The sequence below is a fragment of the Siphateles boraxobius genome, unplaced genomic scaffold (genome assembly GCF_051911475.1).
Source record: "Siphateles boraxobius isolate OS27281-9 unplaced genomic scaffold, OSU_SipBor_1 242, whole genome shotgun sequence".
Lineage (NCBI taxonomy): Eukaryota > Metazoa > Chordata > Actinopteri > Cypriniformes > Leuciscidae > Siphateles > Siphateles boraxobius.
In genome coordinates, this window is record NW_027508858.1 from 235001 (window position 1) to 257500 (window position 22500).

Below are 22500 nucleotides of genomic sequence, written 5' to 3' on the forward strand. Positions count from 1 at the left end.
GATGATAGATGGATGGATGATGGATGGATGGATGATAGGTGGATGGATGGATGGATTGATGGATAGATGGATGATTGATGGATGATGGTGGATGGATGACGGATGGATGGATGATGGATGGATTATGTTTATGGATGGATCATGTGTTGATGGATGGATGGATGATAGATGGATGGATGATGTGCTGGATGGATGGATGATTGATTGATGATGTGTTGATGGATGGATGATGTGTTAGATGGATGAAGGATGGATGGATGATGGATGGATGGATGATGGATTGATGGATGGATGGATGATGGATGGAGGATGGATGATGGATGGATGATGGATGGATCATGGATGGATGATGGATGGATGATGGATGGATGGATGGATGGAGGATGGATGGATGGAGGAGGGATGGATGGAGGAGGGATGGAGGATGGATGATGGGTGGATGGAGGAGGGATGGAGGATGGATGATGGATGGATGATGTATGGATGGATGGAGGATGGATGATGGGTGGATTGATGGATGGATGGATGGATGGAGGATGGATGATGGATGGAGGATGGATGATGGATGGATGGAGGATGGAGGATGGATGGATGGATGATGGATGGATGATGGATGATGGATGGATGGATGATGGATGGATGGATGGATGATGGATGGATGATGGATGGAGGATGGATGATGGAAGGATCATGGAAGGATGATTGATGGATGGAGGATGGATGATGGATGGATGGAGGATGGATGATGGATGGATGATGGATGTATGGATGATGGATGGAGGATGGATGGTGGATGGAAGGATGATGGATGGATGGATGATGGATGGAGGATGGATGATGGATGGATGATGGATGGAGGATGGATGATGGATGGAAGGATGATGGATGGATGATGGATGGATGGATGATGGATGGAGGATGGATGATGGATGGATGGAGGATGGATGATGGATGGATGATGGATGATGGAAGGATGATGGAAGGATGATGGATGGATGATGGATGGAGGATGGATGATGGATGATGGATGGAGGATGGATGATGGATGGAAGGATGATGGATGGATGATGGATGGATGGATGATGGATGGAGGATGGATGATGGATGGATGATGGATGGATGATGGATGGATGATGGATGGATGATGGATGGATGGCTGTCTTCCACCAGCATCTGTATTTGATTCGTCTTTATTTCTCCTCAGGGAATTTCAGTGAAATGTCTGAGATGAAGTTAATACTTCACTGAAACTTCTGACCTTTGAAGGAGAAACATTTAAGTTATTATATTTTACCTCTATTTGTAAAATTGAGAGACTGAGTGTTTTAACACAGTAAAAACACAGTAAAATCTGCTACTTAAAGGGACAGTTCACTAAAAATAGGTCATTCTGTCATCATTCACTCATTTACCCATATGTCGTTTCAACCTGCATGACTTACTTTCGTCTGTAAAAAAAGAGATATAATAAAGAACTTTGGAAAGCGAACACTGATCCGGTCGAGTGTCTCTGTCTCTCCTCCGCTGGAAGTTTCCTCTGTTCCCAGACCAGAAACTTGTGAAGTTCATTCGGGACGTTCCTCGTGAAGCACCTTGAGAAATAAGGCCAGCGTAGAGGCGTTGGTGTGTGACACATTCAGGAGGAATCCACAAAGGAATGAAGCGTGTGTGTGTGTGAGTGTTTGGTAGAGTGTGTGTGTGTGTGTGTGTGTGTGTGTGTGTGTGTGTGTGTGTGTGTGTGTCTGAGAGACAGTGTTAGGGACATTTAATTTAATATTCAACAATATTATTGATCTCCTGCATTGACACCATTATATGAGAACTGAACTGAGCTGGACGATGACATCATGGTTTTCTCCAGAGCGGCTATATATATAAATAAACTAAATTATATTTTATAATAGGCAGAAAGACAAACATTAGCGTAGATGCCATTCTTCTTATAATGTAGTGAGTACATCAGGTGTTATAGGAAGTGTTCCCGGTTCCGGCTGATCTAATTTATGCAGCCTAATAATCATTTAACTGATTTGAATAATAGGAATGTGTAGTGTTCTATGTGTATGCCAGATTAAAGACATGTGTTTTTAATCTAGCTTTGATCTGACAGACTGTGTCTGCTTCCCGGATAATGTTAGGAAGATTGTTCCAGAGTTTTGGTGCTAAATAGGAAAAGGATCTACCGCCAGCTGTCGATTTATATATTCTAGGTATTATCAACTGGCCGGAGTTTTGAGATCGCAATAGACGTGAAGGACTATAATGCGTTAAGAGCTCGCTCAAGTACTGGGGAGCTAAACCATTTAGTGCTTTGTAAGTAATCAGCAATATTTTAAAATGTATATGATGTTTAATAGGGAGCCAATGCAGTGTTGACAGAACCGGGCTAATATGGTCGTACTTCCTGGTTCTGGTAAGAACTCTAGCGGCTGCGTTTTGAACTAGCTGTAGTTTGTTTATTAAGCGTGCAGGGCAACCACCCAGTAGAGCATTACAATAATCTAGCCTTGATGTCATGAACGCATGGACTAACTGTTCTGCATTTGTCAATGAGAGCATATGACGTAATTTAGATATATTTTTAAGATGGAAAAATGCATTTTTACAGACACTAGAGACGTGACTTTCAAATGAAAGATTGGTATCAAAGAGCACACATACACACACACACACACACACACACACACACACACACACACACACACACACACACCCAGGTTCCTAACCGACGACGAGGACTTGACAGAGCAGCATCAAGTGTTAAACAGTATTGTAGGTTATTACGTGAAGTATTTTTGTCCAATAATTGGATTGCGTGCGTGCGTGCGTGCGTGCGTGTGTGTGTGTGTGTGTGTGTGTGTGTGTGTGTGTGTATTATGTACAGAGTGAACAGCAGTGGTCCTGGTTCTGAGCCTTGTGGTACGCCATACTGAACCTGTGACCGATAAGACATTTCTTCATTTACTGCTACAAACTGATAATGGTCAGATAAATATGATTTAAACCATAGTAGTGCAATTCCACTAATGCCAACATCATTTTTGAGTCTATTTAAAAGAATGTTGTGGTCGATGGTGTCGTGTGTGTGTGTGTGTGCGTGCGTGTGTGCGTGCGTGTGTGTGTGTGTGTGTGTGTGTGTGTGTGTGTGTGAGAGAGAGAGAAAGAGAGGTAGTGTGTGTGTCACCAGTTGCTCGTGAAGCCGAGACGAGCTCCAGTTTTATCTGGGACACTGCGAATTTTGCCGAAATGTGATCCTCTCCTCACACACTCCTCTCTGCATCCCTCGACTCATTTGTCATCATGGCCTGATTATTTCATCCTCTCGGACTCGTTCCTGCTCCCTCTGAGCTCCGGCTCCAGGTCGGCTGTTCTACAGCAACACACTCCAGCTTTAACACACTTCTCAACTATTGTCACCCTGCGTCCGAACGCAAGATCTGTAGAGGTTTTAGAAGAGGACTGATCATTAAAATGTGTATCTAAAGTGATCGTGTTCTCAGTGTTATGACCAAACGGCAACCTTAAACTGCAGTTTCTCCAATGGCCACTAGAGACCGGCTGCAGAAGAGACTCAATCCCATAGACCCCCATGTTAAAATTCCCAACTTTACAAAAAAACAAAACAAAAAAAAAGCATGTTTACAGCCTGGTACACAAAGTGGTTTTGGTCTAATAGCTAATTTTGCTCTTCATGACGACTGTGAGGGGGTGAATATTTTTATAACTCATCCATTTAAATTATATTAAGCCTTAAAGTTCTGCATAATTAAGGCCGTGGCAAGTTGAGTGACAGGTGGATTGCCGCCGATGTCACTACTAGCCCTTTGTCTGCTGTGTGTTAGCGTCACGTCACCTCAGCTAATCCGCCTCACTGCACTTGATTGTTTATCAGGGAGTGACGCGCTAACAAGATGGCGACGGCCGGCTCCGCCCACTTTTGGCTTCAAAAACGCTCTTCAGAAACACTACGAGTGACGTCACGCACACTGTGCACATATTCTTTTACAGTCTCTGGTTATGACCTGATGAAACGAGACCCGTCTGTCTCTGATCACCCTGTTTATTTAGTGATATTGACTGATGACTGGACATTATGTGCCTCCCGACCTGTGTAGTTATGCATTACTCTCTAAGACACTCTTCAGTTTTAATTTCTCAGGTGATGCTCTTGATGAACCGAACAAACGATGTGTTGCACTCATTGGTCATATACGTATATCCGATTCTGATCTTCTCAGACTGTCTCTCTTCACCTCTGATCTCTGATATGATCCTCCACTACTGATGTGTGTGTGTGTGTGTGTGTGTGTGTGTGTGTGTGTGTGTGTGTGTGTGTGTGTGTGTGTGTGTGTGTGTGTGTGTGTGTGTGTGTGTGTGTGTGTGTCTCTGTTAGCAGTGAATGAGAGTGTGAGTGACTGAGATCATAATAGATGTGATGATTCTCTCAGACCTGCGGCCTCTTACAGAGAGGAAATGAGCTCTGAAGTGCTGTGATAGGAGAGTCCACAAACACACACACACACTCACACACACACACACACACACAGGCACACGCACACACACACACATACGGTCACACAGACACTCTCTCACTCACATGCACACAATTACACTTTATATTTAATTTAATTTCTGAATAAAGTATATATATTTATTCATTATAAATATACATAACCCATATCGTTTTTTATCAGTATGTCTGTCTATACATATGTCAGTTTGTGACGTTTATAGTGTTTTCATTGTTACTAGTTGAATATAATAACTATAATATCTTTAGATTTCAGAGCCAGATGAAGAGAAACGGCAGTTTATCAGTTTCCTGCGTGTTGAGCAGTAGTTGATTAGTGTGTGTGTGTGTGTGTGTGTGTGTGTGTGTGTGTGTGTGTGTGTGTGTGTGTGTGTGTGTGTGTGTTTGTGTGTGTGTGTGTGTGTGCGTGTGTGTGTGTGTGTGACGCACTCAGATTAACATCTGCCGAGGGATGATTGACAGGTGATCTAAACTGTGCCGGCATTTTAATTAAAATGTCCAAATCAGATAATCTCCTTCTCGACTTAAATTAATAAACCTCAATCAGATTTCTGTGAAAGACAATAAAAGAGCTTCTGATGGGGACGATGTCATACACACACACACACACACACCTGTATATCTCATCAGGAGAGCGGTTTGCATGTTTAGTGAGCTGTGTGATGTCACTTCCTGTTGTCTGACCCCTGACCCTGCGCTCAGGTACTCGTTCCAGGACGAGGAGGACATGTTCATGGTGGTGGACCTGCTGCTGGGAGGAGACCTGCGTTATCATCTACAGCAGAACGTGCCGTTCACCGAGGACGCCGTGAAGCTCTACCTGTGTGAGATGACACTCGCGCTCGACTACCTGCAGAGCCAACACATCATACACAGGTGTGTGTGTGTGTGAGTTTGAGCGTGTGTGTTTTAGTCAGGCTGTATTTAGTCACATTAGTCCCTTTCACACAGCGCGTTGATCCCTGGAAATTACCGTAAAATTGCTAGAGTGCCTTCTGTGTGAACGCAAACACGTCCCGGGATCGATGCCGGGATGAGGAACGGGATCAGTCCCGGAACACACCCTGTGTGAACAAAAGCCAGGACCAATCCCATTAGGGGTGTGTCGTAGTGATGACGCACGGGCCTTTCTACCACCTGAACCTGTGATACAGCATTCGGGGAACGAGCCTCGCCACACTCAGTGGCAAATCACTGGCAGTGTGACTGAACCAAAATCAGACGATCCCGGGACACATTATCCGTGTATTTTCCGGAGTCTCTGTGTGAAAGGGGCTATTGTTTCTCCAGCGGTGGTTTAAGCTTCACTCAGCATCTTTTCCGAAGGAGCGTTTTCTGTCTGGAGTGTTATAGTTGCACTAAGTTGGGGAGAAGTGTCTCCTAGCAACAGTGTGGCATGTCACGCTGCAACAGAGGTATATTTAGTCCCGGTGGAGGATCCCTAAAAAGAGGAGAGTGAGCGGAGGCACACGACTGAAGAAACATCTGGAAACATCTGACAAATCCGGGTTTAATCAAAGCCTGGCACATGACTGATAGATGTGATTCCTCAAGTCATGTGTCTATTGACTCATAACACCCTAGAAACACCCTAGCAACTACCCAGAAGATCATAGCAACCCTGGCAGCCACTGTGTGTGTGTGTGTGTGTGTGTGTGTGTGTGTGTGTGTGTGTGTGTGTGTGTGTGTGTGTGTGTGTGTGTGTGTGTGTGTGTGTGTGTGTGTGTGTGTGTGTGTGTGTGTGTCACGTTGAGTTTTCCACAGACTGATGTTTGATTCAGAGAGAAAGATGAAATTCTCTCTGCATGATGTTGGAGATCCCTTTAAGGATGCAGGCGATGTTGTAATTGCGTCATTTTTCAGCACGCTCTGTGTGTGTGTGTGTGTGTGTGTGTCTCAGATCTGCATGAATTAATCCCATCCTGCTCTCTGGCATCATCATGACAGCAGGGAATCGGCTGGCTGTTAATTAGCTGTGAGGGAATCAGAGTGCGGCTTAAGCTGGACAGGGCTTTATTCTTAAATAGTGTGTGTGTCTGTGTGTGTGTGTTTGTGTGTACGTGTATGTGTATGTGCGCTCGTTGTAATTAGTGAGTGTGTTGAAACTGTGACGGCCCCCCGAGAACTGAACATTGACACAAAGGAAGGCCGTCAAAGTTTTCAGGACACTAATCTCACACACACACACACACACACACACACACACACACACGGCTGCAGTAATTATTACCCTCAGATCCTGTCAGTCTCAGATGACGTGACGTGTGACTAAAGTGAAGGTGTTTGACTGACCTGCTGATGTCATAGAACCTGATGCGATGATGTCATTCTCTCTCTACACAGGGACATCAAACCTGACAACATCCTCCTGGACGAGCAAGGTGAGGTGTGTGTGTGTGTGTGTGTGGGTGTGGGTGTGGGTGTGTGTGTTTATCATGTCGGTCTATTCATGACTTTCCCTTCTTATAAAGAATGTATTATTGCACACATTAGACGCCTCTTGTCTAGTTCTCACTCGTCTCTGTTATTCTTCAGGTCACGCACATTTAACAGACTTTAACATCGCTACGATAATCAAGGACGGAGAACGAGCCACGGCGTTAGCGGGTACGAAGCCTTATATGGGTAAGAAACATCAGCTCATCTACAAGATCCAGAACTCTAACTGCACATTCATCAGTTCAGTGCTCGATCTTTTAAAAAGAGAAATTATGATAAACTCAACCAGTTTCCACTGTTTTCTTTTTTTTATGTATTCTGTTCAATCGGTCACGGAATGACATTTCTGCTTCCCCAAAGAACATTTCAGTGATCAGGTCTTAAAATATTTTTTTTTTTCCAAAGTGTAAAGAACATTTGAACTCTTTCCCCGCCATTGACGGTATTTTCCATGCATCCGTGTTTTCTTTGTTATACGGTAGGGGGCGCTATTACACATCTTCTGAAAGAGTCCCGAATCTCTGGATCAAAACACTGGAGAAGAAGAAGCAGAAACAAGCGATAGAAGCATTACTGACGCACATGTAAAATAACACGATCATCAAACATTCAACAGCATATAAATCAAAACTGCAAAACCGATTCCTGATCCAGTAAACCAGAAACAATGGAAAAGTTCAAATGCAAATTCATTGGTTAAAAAGAGCATTAACGTTCAGCTCTTAACCTGAAACTAGGAGTGTGTTTGAATATTGTTTAGGAACGACGTCATTGGAGTCAAAAAGGTTGAGAACCACTGATATAACTAGTGTGTTAAACTAGACTCATCCGAGTCACTGAAGTCAGCACCGCTGTACGCTCGCTAGGAACGTGTTTTCTTCATGGAAGTTTTGCTTTCGTGAGCTAATAAAATATCAAAAAGGTCAAATCAATATTTTGTGTACAGTTATTTAATTATGCCATCCAGTATCGTGTACTTTTTAAACAATGTAATAATTTAATGCAGAAACAATTGTTTCATACAAACGCTGCTGCCAGTTTGTGACTATTTTGTACACTGTTGGATTACAGGATACAAACAGGTACAACTTTAAAACAGTTTAATCTTAAATCAATATCTCTTATCTCCATAATTATTTATGTGGCGAAATGCTGTGTAATAAGTGACATGACTGTATACAGTATCTCTTAAATGTCCGTCTAGTTTGAACTCGCCGCTGAAGCTTTGCGTTTAAAAACCAAAATAAAATATTTCAACTCAAATAATTTTGTGTCTGATTATTTACTTATGTGTAATAAGTGGGATAATGCACATTTAGCAATTTGTTATCTCAGAATAAACCCCCTTCAGGCTGATGAAGATCCTGATCCTGATCACCCTGTCGGGTTTATTCTGAGATAACAACGACTGGATGTACATTATCCCGTACTTAACTGGACTTTCTGCTGTTAGTCAGAGTCGGACTACATGAGATCATCCCGTCTGAAAGCATGTTATCGTCTCCTAACAGCCCCAGAGATCTTCCAGTCGTTTGTGAGCGGAGGAACCGGTTACGCTCTTGAGGTGGACTGGTGGTCGCTGGGCGTCACGATCTTTGAGGTTCTGCGAGGTTGGGTAAGATAGAACTCTGTTTTGTGCAGATGACACCATTCCTAACAGGGAACAACATTCTCTGAAGGTTCTCTCAAAGTTATGAACAAACGTTCTTCCAGTAACAATAATAGAACATTCATTCAAAGTTATCTGGTCTTTAATAATGTTCTCAAAACGTTAGAACAAAAACATTATTTATACATTGTTCGTGGAACATTTTTTCTGAAACATTTTAGATATTTAAATGTCTCTAATTGTTTCAAGTAACGTTCCCACAATGATTGAAGAATGAATTAAAATTGTTTTCCGTGAACGTTCTCATAACCAGAAAAAAAAACTTTTAAAAATGTTTAATAAACTGGACATTTTAAACATTCAGAGAATATTCAGAAATATTTTTTTATAACTCAATGGGAATGTTAGCAAAATGTTCTTAGAACATGTTTTTGTAAGCTGGGATAATATAGTCACCAGGGCTGCGTTTCCCAAAAGAAAGATTGTAGTGGTTTAGATGATCTACTTGTGCTGATGATAGTCACCAGTACATCTTGTGTTCTGGACTGAACACGGCCATAGTAGTTCCCTGGTTAACCATCTTTACCGGCACAGTTTTGCTTGGACTGTGCAGATTCATACAGATCTAAACTGATTATCAGCAGAATGACTAACTGTGTTTGCATGGACATATTTATGAAAGCTTTTGTTCTCTCTCTCTCTCTCTCTCTCACTGTCTGTCTGGCTGTCTGTCTGACTATCTATCTATCTGTGTCTGTGTCTCTGTTTAACTGTCTGTCTTTCTTTCTATTTGTCTGTCTTTCTGTCTGACTGTCTGTCTGTCTGTCTGTCCGTCTGTCTGTCTGTCTGTCTGTTTGACTGTCTGACTGTCTGTCTGTCTGTCTGACTGACTGTATGTCTGTCTGACTGACTGACTGTCTGTCTGTCTGTCTGTTTGACTGTCTATCTGGCTGTCTTTCTGTTTATTTGTCTGCCTTTCTGTCTGTCTGTCTGTCTGTCTGTCTGTCTGTCTGTCTGTCTGACTGTCTGTATGTCTGACTGTCTGTATGTATGTCTGTTTGACTGTCTGTCTGTCTGTCTGTCTGTCTGTATGTCTGTCTGTCTGTCTGACTGTCTGTCTGACTGTGTCTGACTGTCTGTCTGTCTGTCTCTCTGACTGTCTTTCTGTCTGTCTGTCTGTCTGTCTGTCTGTCTGTCTGTCTGTATGTTTGTCTGTCTGTATGTTTGTCTGTCTGTCTGACTGTCTATCTGTATCTGTGTCTCTGTTTAACTGTGTCTGTCTGTTTGTCTTTCTTTCTGTTTGTCTGTCTTTCTGTCTGACTGTCTGTCTGTCTGTCTGTCTGACTGACTGTATGTCTGTCTGTCTGTCTGTCTGTCTGACTGACTGTCTGTCTGTTTGACTGTCTGTCTGACTGTCTTTCTGTTTATTTGTCTGCCTTTCTGTCTGTCTGTCTGTCTGTCTGACTGTCTGTCTGTCTGTATGTCTGACTGTCTGTCTGTCTGTCTGTCTGACTGTCTGTATGTCTGTCTGAGTGTCTGTCTGTTTGTATGTCTGTCTGTCTGACTGTGTCTGACTGTCTGTCTGTCTGACTGTCTGTCTCTCTGACTGTCTTTCTGTCTGTCTGTCTGTCTGGCTGTCTTTCTGACTGTCTGTCTGTCCGTCTGTCTGACTGTGTTTCTATTTGTCTGTGTCTGTCTGTCTGACTGTCTGTCTGACTGTGTCTGACTGTCTGTCTGTCTGTCTGTCTGTCTGTCTGACTGTCTTTCTCTCTGACTGTCTGTCTGTCTTTCTGACTGTCTGTTTGTTTGTCCGGTTGACTATGTCTCTGTCTGATTGTGTTTCTGTTTGTCTGTGTCTGTCTGTCTGACTGTGTCTGTCTGTATGTGTTTCTCTCTGACTGTCTGTCTGTCTGTCTGTCTGACTGTCTGTTTGTCCGGTTGAATATATCTGTGTCTGACTGTGTTTCTGTCTAACTGTGTCTGTCTGTCTGACTGTCTTTCTCTCTGACTGTCTGTCTGTTTGACTGTGTCTGTCTGACTGTCTTTCTCTCTGTTTGTTTGTCTGCCTTTCTGTCTGACTGTCTGTCTGACTGACTGTATGTCTGTCTGACTGACTGTCTATCTGTATGTCTGTCTGACGGTCTGTCTGTTTGACTGTGTCGGTCTGACTGTCTCTCTCTGTTTGTTTGTCTGTCTTTCTGTCTGACTGTATGTCTGTCTGACTGACTGACTGTCTGACTGTCTGTCTGTATGTCTGACTGACTGTCTGTCCGTCTGTCTATCTAACTGACTATCTGTCTGTCTGACTGTGTTTCTGTTTGTCTGTCTGTCTGTCTGACTGACTGTGTCTGTCTGACTGTCTTTCTCTCTGACTGTCTGTCTGTCTGTCTGTCTGTCTGTCTGTCTGTCTGTCTGACTGTCTGTTTGACTGTCTGTCTGACTGTCTTTCTGTTTGTTTGTTTGTCTGTCTGTCTTTCTGTCTGTCTGTCTGACTGTATGTCTGTCTGACTGACTATCTGTCTGTATGTCTGACTGACTGTCTGTCTGTCTATCTAACTGACTATCTGTCTGTCTGACTGTGTTTCTGTTTGTCTGTGTCTGTCTGTCTGACTGACTGTGTCTGTCTGACTGTCTTTCTCTCTGACTGTCTGACTGTCTGTTTGACTGTCTGTCTGACTGTGTTTCTGTTTGTCTGTCTGTCTGTCTGTCTGTCTGACTGACTGTGTCTGTCTGACTGTCTTTCTCTCTGACTGTCTGTCTGTCTGTCTGTCTGTCTGTCTGACTGTCTGTTTGACTGTCTGTCTGACTGTCTTTCTGTTTGTTTGTTTGTCTGTCTGTCTGTCTTTCTGTCTGTCTGTCTGACTGTATGTCTCTCTGACTGACTATCTGTCTGTATGTCTGACTGACTGTCTGTCTGTCTATCTAACTGACTATCTGTCTGTCTGACTGTGTTTCTGTTTGTCTGTGTCTGTCTGTCTGACTGACTGTGTCTGTCTGACTGTCTGTCTCTCTGACTGTCTGTCTGTCTGACTGTCTGTTTGACTGTCTGTCTGACTGTCTTTCTGTTTTTTTGTTTGTTTGTCTGTCTGTTTGACTGTCTGTCTGTCTGACTGTATGTCTGTCTGACTGACTCTCTGTCTGACTGTCTGTCTGTATGTCTGTCTGACTGACTGACTGTCTGTCTGTGTCTATCTAACTGACTATCTGTCTGTCTGACTGTGTTTCTGTTTGTCTGTTTCTGTCTGTCTGACTGTCTGTCTGTTTGACTGTCTTTCTCTCTGACTGTCTGTCTTTCTGTCTGTCTTTCTGTCTGTCTGACTGTCTGTCTGACTGTCTGAATGTCTGACTGACTGTCTGTCTGTCTATCTGACTGTTTCTGTTTGTCTGTGTCTATCTGACTGTCTTACTCTCTGACTGTCTGTCTCTCTGTCTGCCTGTGTCTGTCTGACTGTGTCTATCTCACTGACTGTCTGTCTGTCCATCAGAGGCCGTATGAGATCCACGGCAGTAATTCGGTGGAGTCTCTGCTGCAGTTGTTCAGCACCGTCAGTGTTCAGTACAGCTCCTCCTGGCACAAAGACCTTGTGTCACTGCTGAGGAAGGTGAGAGCTCATCTTATATATGATGAACAAACACCACTCACATATTCTTATTCTCATGTCATTCTAGTCGGCCCGTTGCTAGGGTGTTTTGGGTAGTTGGCAGGCATTTCTATGTTTTAATCAGCTCTGCAGTTGCTAGGGTGTTCTAGGTGGTTGCTATGGTGTCATGGGTCGTTGTTAGGTGAGTTCTTACCGAGCCTCTTCCTCAACAAACTGAATTAATAAGGATTAAATGGAAAAAAGATGGAGAGGAATGAAAATAGACAGAACACAGATGGAGTCAGAATGAATGAAGAGAACATAAAACACTCTAATGATGCAGGAGGGAATAAAGGGAAGGATCGAGACGAGCAAAAGAAAAAAGAGCTGATGATAATGAGAGATAAGTGAAGAAAATGAGTGGAGAGACAGAAGAAATATTATGAGAGGAAAATGGATAGGAGTGAAGAACAGAGGAGAGAGGAGAGACATTGCAGTCATTTTTTAAACCAGTTACATACAGAAGAATCAGAGGAGAAGAGCATTGTGGGTACAGGAAGTGTGATGCTCAGAACTTCCACTTTTAGGTCAAGACAGCTTTATTTCTATAGCACTATATACAACACAGATTGATTCAAAGCAGCTTCACAGTAATAAACAGATGCAAACTTCATCACATATGAGACAAATTCAGATTCAGTGGCTCCTCTCTTCCCAGTCTGTCAGTAACGCTCTGTTTACTTCCTTTCTCTATGAAGCCCCTCCTCCTGAAAAGCACAATGTGCTCTGATTGGTTGGCTGGATCAGTGTGTTGTGATTGGTCGAGCGCTTTGAGTGTGTTTGGGAAATGTCCCGTCCCTTACCATAAGCGCCAGTTTAACACACTACCAACTAACTCAACCAGGCCCCGCCCCTTTATTCTGCGTACGAATAACCCTCTGGTGCTCTTCGCGTGTCGGTCAATATTTACAGAATTATTTTTTTTGTCAATGAAATTTGTACTATTTTTTTGTTTTATTATGTTTTTTATTTAATATTTTGTGTTTTTAGTCGATTTATTTTATTTATAAATTATATTATATTTAAAATATTTTTTACAAATTATATTTACGCTGTATTCATAATCCATTTATTCACTTTTTGAGCATAGACCTGAAAATTGAATTTCCAACTTAAACTGTGGTAAATCTTGAATGCTTTAGAGCCACAGATGTAAGTTTGGTCTCTTTTCGAAGACGACACTTGGCAGATTATTGCTGTTAAGTTAAAAAAGTTGTAAAAAGTGAACTTAAAAAAAGTTATGTTTTTATGAAAAACAGCTATGTTTATAGTTATGTAAAGTTATGTTTATGTTTTTTACATTTATACTCTAAAACTGCAAGAAAATCAAAGCCATAAATATAAATAAGTTGTGTTCCAAATTTGATGTTGATATCTCAAAAAATGAGCTTTCAGTGAGATGTTGTTCGGCTGCAGTACCAAACGCTTCCACTAAATGAAATTTCAATTTTTCAGTGCACTCATTTTTAACCGCGAGGAGCACAAGTGTCACTTTTTTTCAGGACCATTTAACCTTTTCGAATCATGTTCAATCGTGTGTGTGTGTGTATGTGTGTGTGTGTGTGTGTGTGTGTGTGTGTGTGTGTGTGTGTGTAACTGCCTGTGTTCTGTGATTCTGCAGTTATTGACAGTGAACCCAGAGCACCGGTTCTGTAGTCTGGCTCAGATGCAGACGGCTCCCTATCTCTCCGACGTCAGCTGGGACGATGTGTATGAGAAGAAGATGGAGCCCGGGTTCGTTCCCAATGTGAGATTGAGTTCCAGTAGTGACAGGACACACACACACACACACACACACACACGATCAGGGTCTAAAACGAAGCGGAGAGTCGCTGTTGGGAATAATGCCTCGTTCATTTAAATCACAATCCCTCCAAACCTGCACACATGCTTTAAGTCAAAGTGAACTTACTTTCATGTTTTTCAAGAAAGTAAGAAAAGCAACGTCCTTACTTATTAAACGTCCTGCTTTAATAGAAAATACAGTGACATAAAGTCTTTAAATAATAATTCCAAAGGGAACAAATCTATTTTAAGGCAGTAATTTGAAATACTGTTTCATAGCCAGTAAAACTATATTTATGGCCTGTAAATGTTCTGCACTGACAGGTGTTGATTTGGTTAGTTTTAGACCCTGTACACACACACACACACACACGGACACATACACACACTCACTCATGATGAAGAAACGCTGCTGTATTCTCAGTATTGTGTGTGTTCTCTTCTCTCAAACAGAAAGGGCGTCTGCATTGCGATCCGACCTTCGAACTGGAGGAGATGATCCTGGAGTCTCGGCCGCTTCACAAGAAGAAGAAGCGACTGGCAAAAAACAGATCGAGAGACAACAGCAAAGATTCTCAGTCTGTGAGTGAAAATGACATTTCAATGTTATAGTGTGACATTTAAACTATAACAGCGCTGGTTGTTTATTATATTGAGCCTGACGAGTGAAGGATCAGATCACATGATTATGAAGCGTGTCTGTGATCAGATCACATGATTATGAAGCGTGTCTGTGATCAGATCACATGATTATGAAGCGTGTCTGTGATCAGATCACATGATTATGAAGCGTGTCTGTGATCAGAACACATGATTATGAAGCGTGTCTGTGATCAGATCACATGATTATGAAGCGTGTCTGTGATCAGATCACATGATTATGAAGCGTGTCTGTGATCAGATCACATGATTATGAAGCGTGTCTGTGATCAGATCACATGATTATGAGGCGTGTCTGTGATCAGATCACATGATTATGAAGCGTGTCTGTGATCAGATCACATGATTATGAGGCGTGTCTGTGATCAGATCACATGATTATGAAGCGTGTCTGTGATCAGATCACATGATTATGAGGCGTGTCTGTGATCAGATCACATGATTATGAAGCGTGTCTGTGATCAGATCACATGATTATGAAGCGTGTCTGTGATCAGAACACATGATTATGAAGCGTGTCTGTGATCAGATCACATGATTATGAAGCGTGTGTCATCAGATCACATGATTATGAGGCGTGTCTGTGATCAGATCACATGATTATGAGGCGTGTCTGATCAGATCACATGATTATGAGGCGTGTCTGTGATCAGATCACATGATTATGAAGCGTGTCTGTGATCAGATCACATGATTATGAAGCGCGTCTGTGATCAGAACACATGATTATGAAGCGTGTCTGTGATCAGATCACATGATTATGAAGCGCGTCTGTGATCAGAACACATGATTATGAAGCGTGTCTGTGATCAGAACACATGACTATGAAGCGCGTCTGTGATCAGATCACATGATTATGAAGCGCGTCTGTGATCAGATCACATGATTATGAAGCGTGTGTCATCAGATCACATGATTATGAAGCGTGTCTGTGATCAGATCACATGATTATGAAGCGTGTCTGTGATCAGATCACATGATTATGAAGCGTGTCTGTGATCAGAACACATGATTATGAAGCGTGTCTGTGATCAGAACACATGATTATGAAGCGTGTCTGTGATCAGATCACATGATTATGAAGCGTGTCTGTGATCAGATCACATGATTATGAAGCGTGTCTGTGATCAGAACACATGATTATGAAGCGTGTCTGTGATCAGAACACATGATTATGAAGCGTGTCTGTGATCAGATCACATCATTATGAAGCGTGTCTGTGATCAGATCACATGATTATGAAGCGTGTCTGTGATCAGAACACATGATTATGAAGCGTGTCTGTGATCAGATCACATGATTATGAAGCGCGTCTGTGATCAGAACACATGATTATGAAGCGCGTCTGTGATCAGATCACATGATTATGAAGCGTGTCTGTGATCAGATCACATGATTATGAGGCGCGTCTGTGATCAGATCACATGATTATGAAGCGTGTCTGTGATCAGATCACATGATTATGAAGCGTGTCTGTGATCAGATCACATGATTATGAAGCGCGTCTGTGATCAGATCACATGATTATGAAGCGTGTCTGTGATCAGATCACATGATTAGGAAGCGTGTCTGTGATCAGATCACATGATTATGAAGCGCGTCTGTGATCAGAACACATGATTATGAGGCGTGTCTGTGATCAGATCACATGATTATGAAGCGTGTCTGTGATCAGAACACATGATTATGAAGCGTGTCTGTGATCAGATCACATGATTATGAAGCGTGTGTCATCAGATCACATGATTATGAGGCGTGTCTGTGATCAGATCACATGATTATGAAGGGTGTCTGTGATCAGATCACATGATTTTGAAGCGTGTCTGTGATCAGATCACATGATTATGAGGCGTGTCTGATCAGATCACATGATTATGAAGCGTGTCTGTGATCAGATCACATGATTATGAAGCGTGTCTGTGATCAGATCACATGATTATGAAGCGTGTCTGTGATCAGAACACATGATTATGAAGCGTGTCTGTGATCAGATCACATGATTATGAAGCGTGTGTCATCAGATCACATGATTATGAGGCGTGTCTGTGATCAGATCACATGATTATGAGGCGTGTCTGTGATCAGATCACATGATTATGAGGCGTGTCTGTGATCAGATCACATGATTATGAAGGGTGTCTGTGATCAGATCACATGATTATGAGGCGTGTCTGATCAGATCACATGATTATGAAGCGTGTCTGTGATCAGATCACATGATTATGAAGCGTGTCTGTGATCAGATCACATGATTATGAAGCGTGTCTGTGATCAGAACACATGATTATGAAGCGTGTCTGTGATCAGATCACATGATTATGAGGCGTGTCTGTGATCAGATCACATGATTATGAGGCGTGTCTGTGATCAGATCACATGATTATGAGGCGTGTCTGTGATCAGATCACATGATTATGAGGCGTGTCTGTGATCAGATCACATGATTATGAAGCGTGTCTGTCATCAGATCACATGATTATGAGGCGTGTCTGATCAGATCACATGACGATGAGGTCATCTCGCTCCTCTTACTGAAGATGAGCTTCTGTGGTCTGGAGACGCAGGAAGCGAAGGCATTATTACCTGGATGATTAAATTATGAAGCTTTCAGAGCTGCAGCTTCTCCTGAAACACACCAGGCTATTTTTGGTGTTTCCAGCAGGATTCTGTGTTCGGAGCTCAACACAACAACAGCTGACAAAAATATGTTATGAGAACATTTTCCTCACGTTCCCATTCAGTTAAACATCCTGTTTTTTTAATAAATGTTTATTCTTGATCATGCGAACGTTAAAGGAACACTTCATTCTTTAAATATTATTGGAACGTTACTTTTGAATGTTCTCTGAAACAATAGTAACATTTAAAAACGTTAGACGAACGTCCAGCTGAAAAATAACGCTCCATGAACGATGTATAAATAATAGATAATAGACTTAGATAACTCTGAGCGATGGTTGTATTAATGTGACTCGCGTGTGACAGCTGATGAACATGTCTTTATTTCTCCTGCAGGAGAACGAGTATCTTCAGGAGTGCCTTGAAGTCGTCCAGCAGGAGTTCATGATCTTCAACCGTGAAAAGTGAGAATATAAACACTACAGTTCTGAGCTGTGTCATATTTTCTTGATATTTTCGTAATCGTGAATCAAAAAATAACAAGCAGGAATAAAAACTTTAACACATAAAAAATTATAATACACAAAACAAGTTTTCTTAAAAATTATGTTTTCCTTGGTTTTATTACGCTGTACTTTGTGCTCTCTTACATTTTCTGCTCATATTTTACTCTTTTGTACACCTTCTTTCCTCATTCTGCGCTTGCTGTTCCAAATGTTGCAGTTTGAGTTTCATGTAAATTAGGGCGGGCTGAAGCGTCACCATTGGTGCACTAGTTCTAGATTGACAGCTCCTCCTCTAGCCAATCAATCGAAGAGGGGAGTTGATGTCACACCAATGACCACGTTGCTGTTCTGATCATTTTGCATGATTTTTTTCAGTTTGTGCAATATATTTTTTACATGCGTTTTTAAATTTTTGATTCACGCTTATTTTTATTTATTTATTCGTGACCGCAATTCTTTTGACGGGATATTGATCCCATACAGGACAGATACAGTTGTGTGTGTTTTACATCAGATCACCTGATCTGTGTGTACACTGTAAAAAATGATCGTGATTTTAACAGTAAAAGACTGTAAAAATGCTACAGTGAAAAACTGTTTATTGCTTAACAGAAAGTTTCCTTACTATATACGGTAAATTACTTTGATATATATAATGGTACATTTAATGTAATTAAATACCATGTACTGTTGAATACCATTAAATTTACAGTTTTTGGAAGTGAAAAAGAACAAATCATTGTATAATTTACAGTGAAAAATCGTAAATTGACATTCCCACAATTCCCTGCGTGACACTTCACATTTGATGTATTTTCTGCATTTGAAACATAACTGTTTCTTCATAATTTTCTTAGTTTGTTCCTAATCAGTTATGTACATTAGGGTTTTATGTTACATTTAATGTTGTTAAATTAATGTTTATTGCATTTTTAAAATTTCAACATGTTACCATGATGGTGTTTAATGTTTGTGTGAATGACACCTCGCAGCTTCTATATATTAGTATTAACTTTATTGTGGAAGAGCTTCTTGTGAAGAGCTTTGATTGATCATGTGACTCTAATCACTGCTGTGATTATTGGCTATCAGTGTGTTACAATGATACAAAACAGATATTACTACTTCAATAGCTCAGTAAATTAACATTATATCAGATAATGAAATATGGCTTATTGCTGTAAATTTTAAGATAAGTCTGTAAAACCTAAAATGTTGCTGTATTTTTTACGGTAAATTTCTGGAAACCACAGCTGTTTTACACCAGATGTGTGTGCAGTAGTGTGTTTTACACCAGATGTGTGTGTGTGTTCAGGTTGAAGCGTCGGCAGGAGCAGGAGGGCTGTATGGGAGCTGATGGAGATCCAGATGCTGATGAAGCCGAAGCTGAAGGAGGAACCGAGGACGAAGAGACCGAACCCGAGCCCGAGCCCGAACCCGAGCCCGAGCCCGAGGCCTCCAAACTGAGCATGTGCGGTTCGGTCTGCTCGTCTCCTGGAAGCTGCTAGCACTCGCCATGCCTTTAAAACCCCATGATCAGAGCCGTCTCCTACAGCAAGTTTGAACTTCTATGCAACGTATCTCTTCAGCATGATGTAAAATAGAGATTTTAGAGGCAAATCAACACGCTTGAGTATGACGACACGCCATGAAACTGATGAAGGATCTTCGTCTTCTGCTTAATTGTCTTGGAAGCAGAAACGCCATCCACACATGAAGATGCTTGAGGATTCATTGATATTTCACATGCATTTGTATGTTTACATACGTGAGTTATTATCGATCATGGAAGCATTTTGAATTCAGCACAGATTTTCCTGCTTTCATGCGCTGTGAGAAGACTAACTCTAGGACTAGTTAACACACACTAGTAGACACTAGTGAGTGAAGTATGTGCTTCTGATGGGAGTGTTTGTGTTGTTATTCTTCTTCATTCATCCTCATATCAGAACCGATTTTACACAATTCACCCCATAATTCATACAAGTTTACTGGTTACACTTTCCTCCAATAGATTCCACATGAATCTGATAGTGTGCGCATGATATCTTCTCTTGTTTTCCTCATCTGTGCATCAGATGCCGGTGTTTTCCAGCTGTTTTCCTCCACAGCACTTCAAAGCAGAAATTCTACTGTAGAATTCAATCGGAGAGTCATTTGTTTAGTTTTTTGTTTTAAAGAAATGGAAAATGCATTGACAAATCTGTTTACAGTGAGATGAACTGCAGTCATGTTGATTTAATTCTACATGAGGGTGATCACATGACCATTTCTACAATCAGCATTTCCTTTAAAGAGCCCATGAAGCTTTTATTTCCTGAAGGGCTCATCACCCTGTTTATTGTAAATATCCAGTGGTCAGTAGTTTACACCATGAACCATGATTTACTAATAGTTTTGGAGGAGGTACATTTTAACAGGATATACATATTGGTTCCTGAATTAAAGATCATCAGTATTTACACTACCGGTTAAAAGTAAGAAATCATTAGGATATTTAAATGTTTTTGAATGAAGTTCACTTCTGCTCACCAAGGCTGCATTTATTTGATCAAAAATGGGTGTTTAATGCTGCCTTAATGTGCTATCGGAATTATCCTAAATATGAGTTTCCTCGTCGGAAAATCCTATTTGGAAATTTCCTAGTTGGAAATTCCTAGTTGTAGTTTCCTAGTTGGAAATTCCTTGTTGTAGTTTTCTAGTCGTAAATTCCTAGTTGGAGTTTCCTAGTTCGAAATTCCTAGTTTTAGTTTCCTAGTCGGAAATTTCCTAGTTGTAGTTTCCTAGTGGAAAATCCTAGCCGGCATTTTATAGTCGGAAATGCCTAGTTGGAGTTTCCTAGTTGGATTTTGGACATGAACGCCTTCCTTGTTGAAGTTTCCTGGTTGGAAATTCCAAGTCTGAATTTCATAGTCGGAAATGCCTAGTTGGAGTTTCCTAGTTGTAATTTCCTAGTCGGAGTTTCCTAGTTTGAAATTCCTAGTTTTATTTTCCTAGTTGTAGTTTCCTAGTTGGAAATTGGACATGAATGCCCTCTCAAATCGTATTTACCACTGGGAAGCTCGAGGATGATTGTGCCATCCGAGTTTCCGAGTTGAGCGGGCCATAAACTTTAAACACGGCGATGCTGCTGTGTCTGCTATTCTTTATAAATTTTTCTACAACAGCTATATTGCCTTGTCTTGATGTTAAAGTAGTGCATATTTACAAATATGAATAATTATTTGAAAAATATTGTATGTTTTATACACGGCTACAATAGCATGGAAGTAGAATAGGAAGTAGGAAATTTCCGATAGCATATGAAGGCATAAGCTCATTATCAAAGGAACCATAAACGTAGTAAAATATGTGGCGTATGATGATTTTATGATGATGCCTTACGTGTTAATGGAAATTTCCTACTTCTGAAGTCGTGATTACAAGCTTGACACGTTCAAGTGCTTTGTTGTTGGAAAAGACAGAAATCATGGAGCACACCAGGTTTATTCTTGCCTATTTATTGTGAAAATCTTATTAAAGCCAAAATGATTGACAACCATATAAACATTCACGGCGTTATCTAGAATCTATCCGGAATTTCAGGCTATTTTATCTATCAAAATTATCTATGAGTTTTCCATAGTAAATACAACTTGAGAGGAACTTTCTGACTAGGAAACTCGTATTTATAATAATTATTTATCAAAAATCTTAATAAACAGGCAAGTAATGCTGCCTTCACATGTTATCAGAATGCCTAGTTGTAGTTTCCTAGTCGGAAATTTCTAGTTGTAGTTTCCTAGTTAGAAATTCCAAGTCTGCGTTTCATAGTTGGAAATTCCTAGTTTGAGTTTCCTAGTTTGAGTTTCCTAGTTGGATTTTGGATATGAACGCCACCTTAGTTGAAGTTTCCTAGTAAGAAAGTCCTAGTCTGAGATTCTAGTCGGAAATGACTGGTTGGAGTTTCCTAGTCGGATTTTGGACATGAGCACTTTCCTAGTTGGAGTTTCCTAGTAAGAAATTCCAAGTCTGAGATTCGTAGTTGGAAATGCCTAGTTGGAAATTCCTAATTGGAAATTCCTAATTGTATTTTGGACATGAACGCCCTCTCAAGTCATATTTACTACTGGGAAACCGAGTTGGGCGGGCCATAAACTTTAAACAACCCGGAGAAGAGAACGATTGCAGCTGTAACTGCTATTCTTTATAGATTTTCCCCAACAGCTACAAGATCTTGTCTTGATGTTAAAGTAGTGCGTATTTACATATATGAATAATAATTTGAAGCACATTGTATGTTTTAAACACAGTGAGAATAGCCTGTATTTGACCGATATTCCAGAATCGTCAGCAAACTGACTATCCAGATGCAGTGCAGTGCATGTTTATATGCTTGTCTATAAATGGGACGCTAAATATGATTTGGCTTTAATAAGAACCGGAATGCGACAAGCTGTAATCACGACGTCAGGAGTGGGAAGTGGGAAATTTCCAATAGCACGTGAAGGCATCATAATCATAGACCCATAAACCCACAGCTATGATGATGATGATGATGATGGTGTTTCCTGGAATATATTCGTCTCTTGTCGCTGCTTTGAAACGTTCCTCTTTTCACATGTTGCCAAATTACCTTTCTGACTGTTAGACTTCTTAAACTACCGTTCAGTGAAGGCCTGAACCCTTCATCTCTGCTGCTTACCGGAGCTCTATAGGACACCAGTTTAA

General features: G+C 41.2%; 1 protein-coding gene across 1 annotated transcript in view; it reads left to right on the top strand.

The window, feature by feature from the left end:
* The window catches only part of stk32c (serine/threonine kinase 32C), a 90306-nt gene that overhangs the window by 65539 nt on the left and 2267 nt on the right, over positions 1–22500 (top strand). Inside the window, exons 4-12 of the mRNA XM_077241887.1 lie at positions 5234–5407; positions 6875–6912; positions 7067–7156; positions 8482–8585; positions 12065–12181; positions 13842–13967; positions 14459–14587; positions 17681–17748; positions 19106–22500. The exon at positions 19106–22500 is cut by the window's right edge and continues 2267 nt beyond it. Of these exons, the coding sequence (XP_077098002.1) occupies positions 5234–5407; positions 6875–6912; positions 7067–7156; positions 8482–8585; positions 12065–12181; positions 13842–13967; positions 14459–14587; positions 17681–17748; positions 19106–19298 (1039 nt within the window). The 3' untranslated portion in view covers positions 19299–22500. The remainder of the gene's footprint in view (positions 1–5233; positions 5408–6874; positions 6913–7066; positions 7157–8481; positions 8586–12064; positions 12182–13841; positions 13968–14458; positions 14588–17680; positions 17749–19105) is intronic.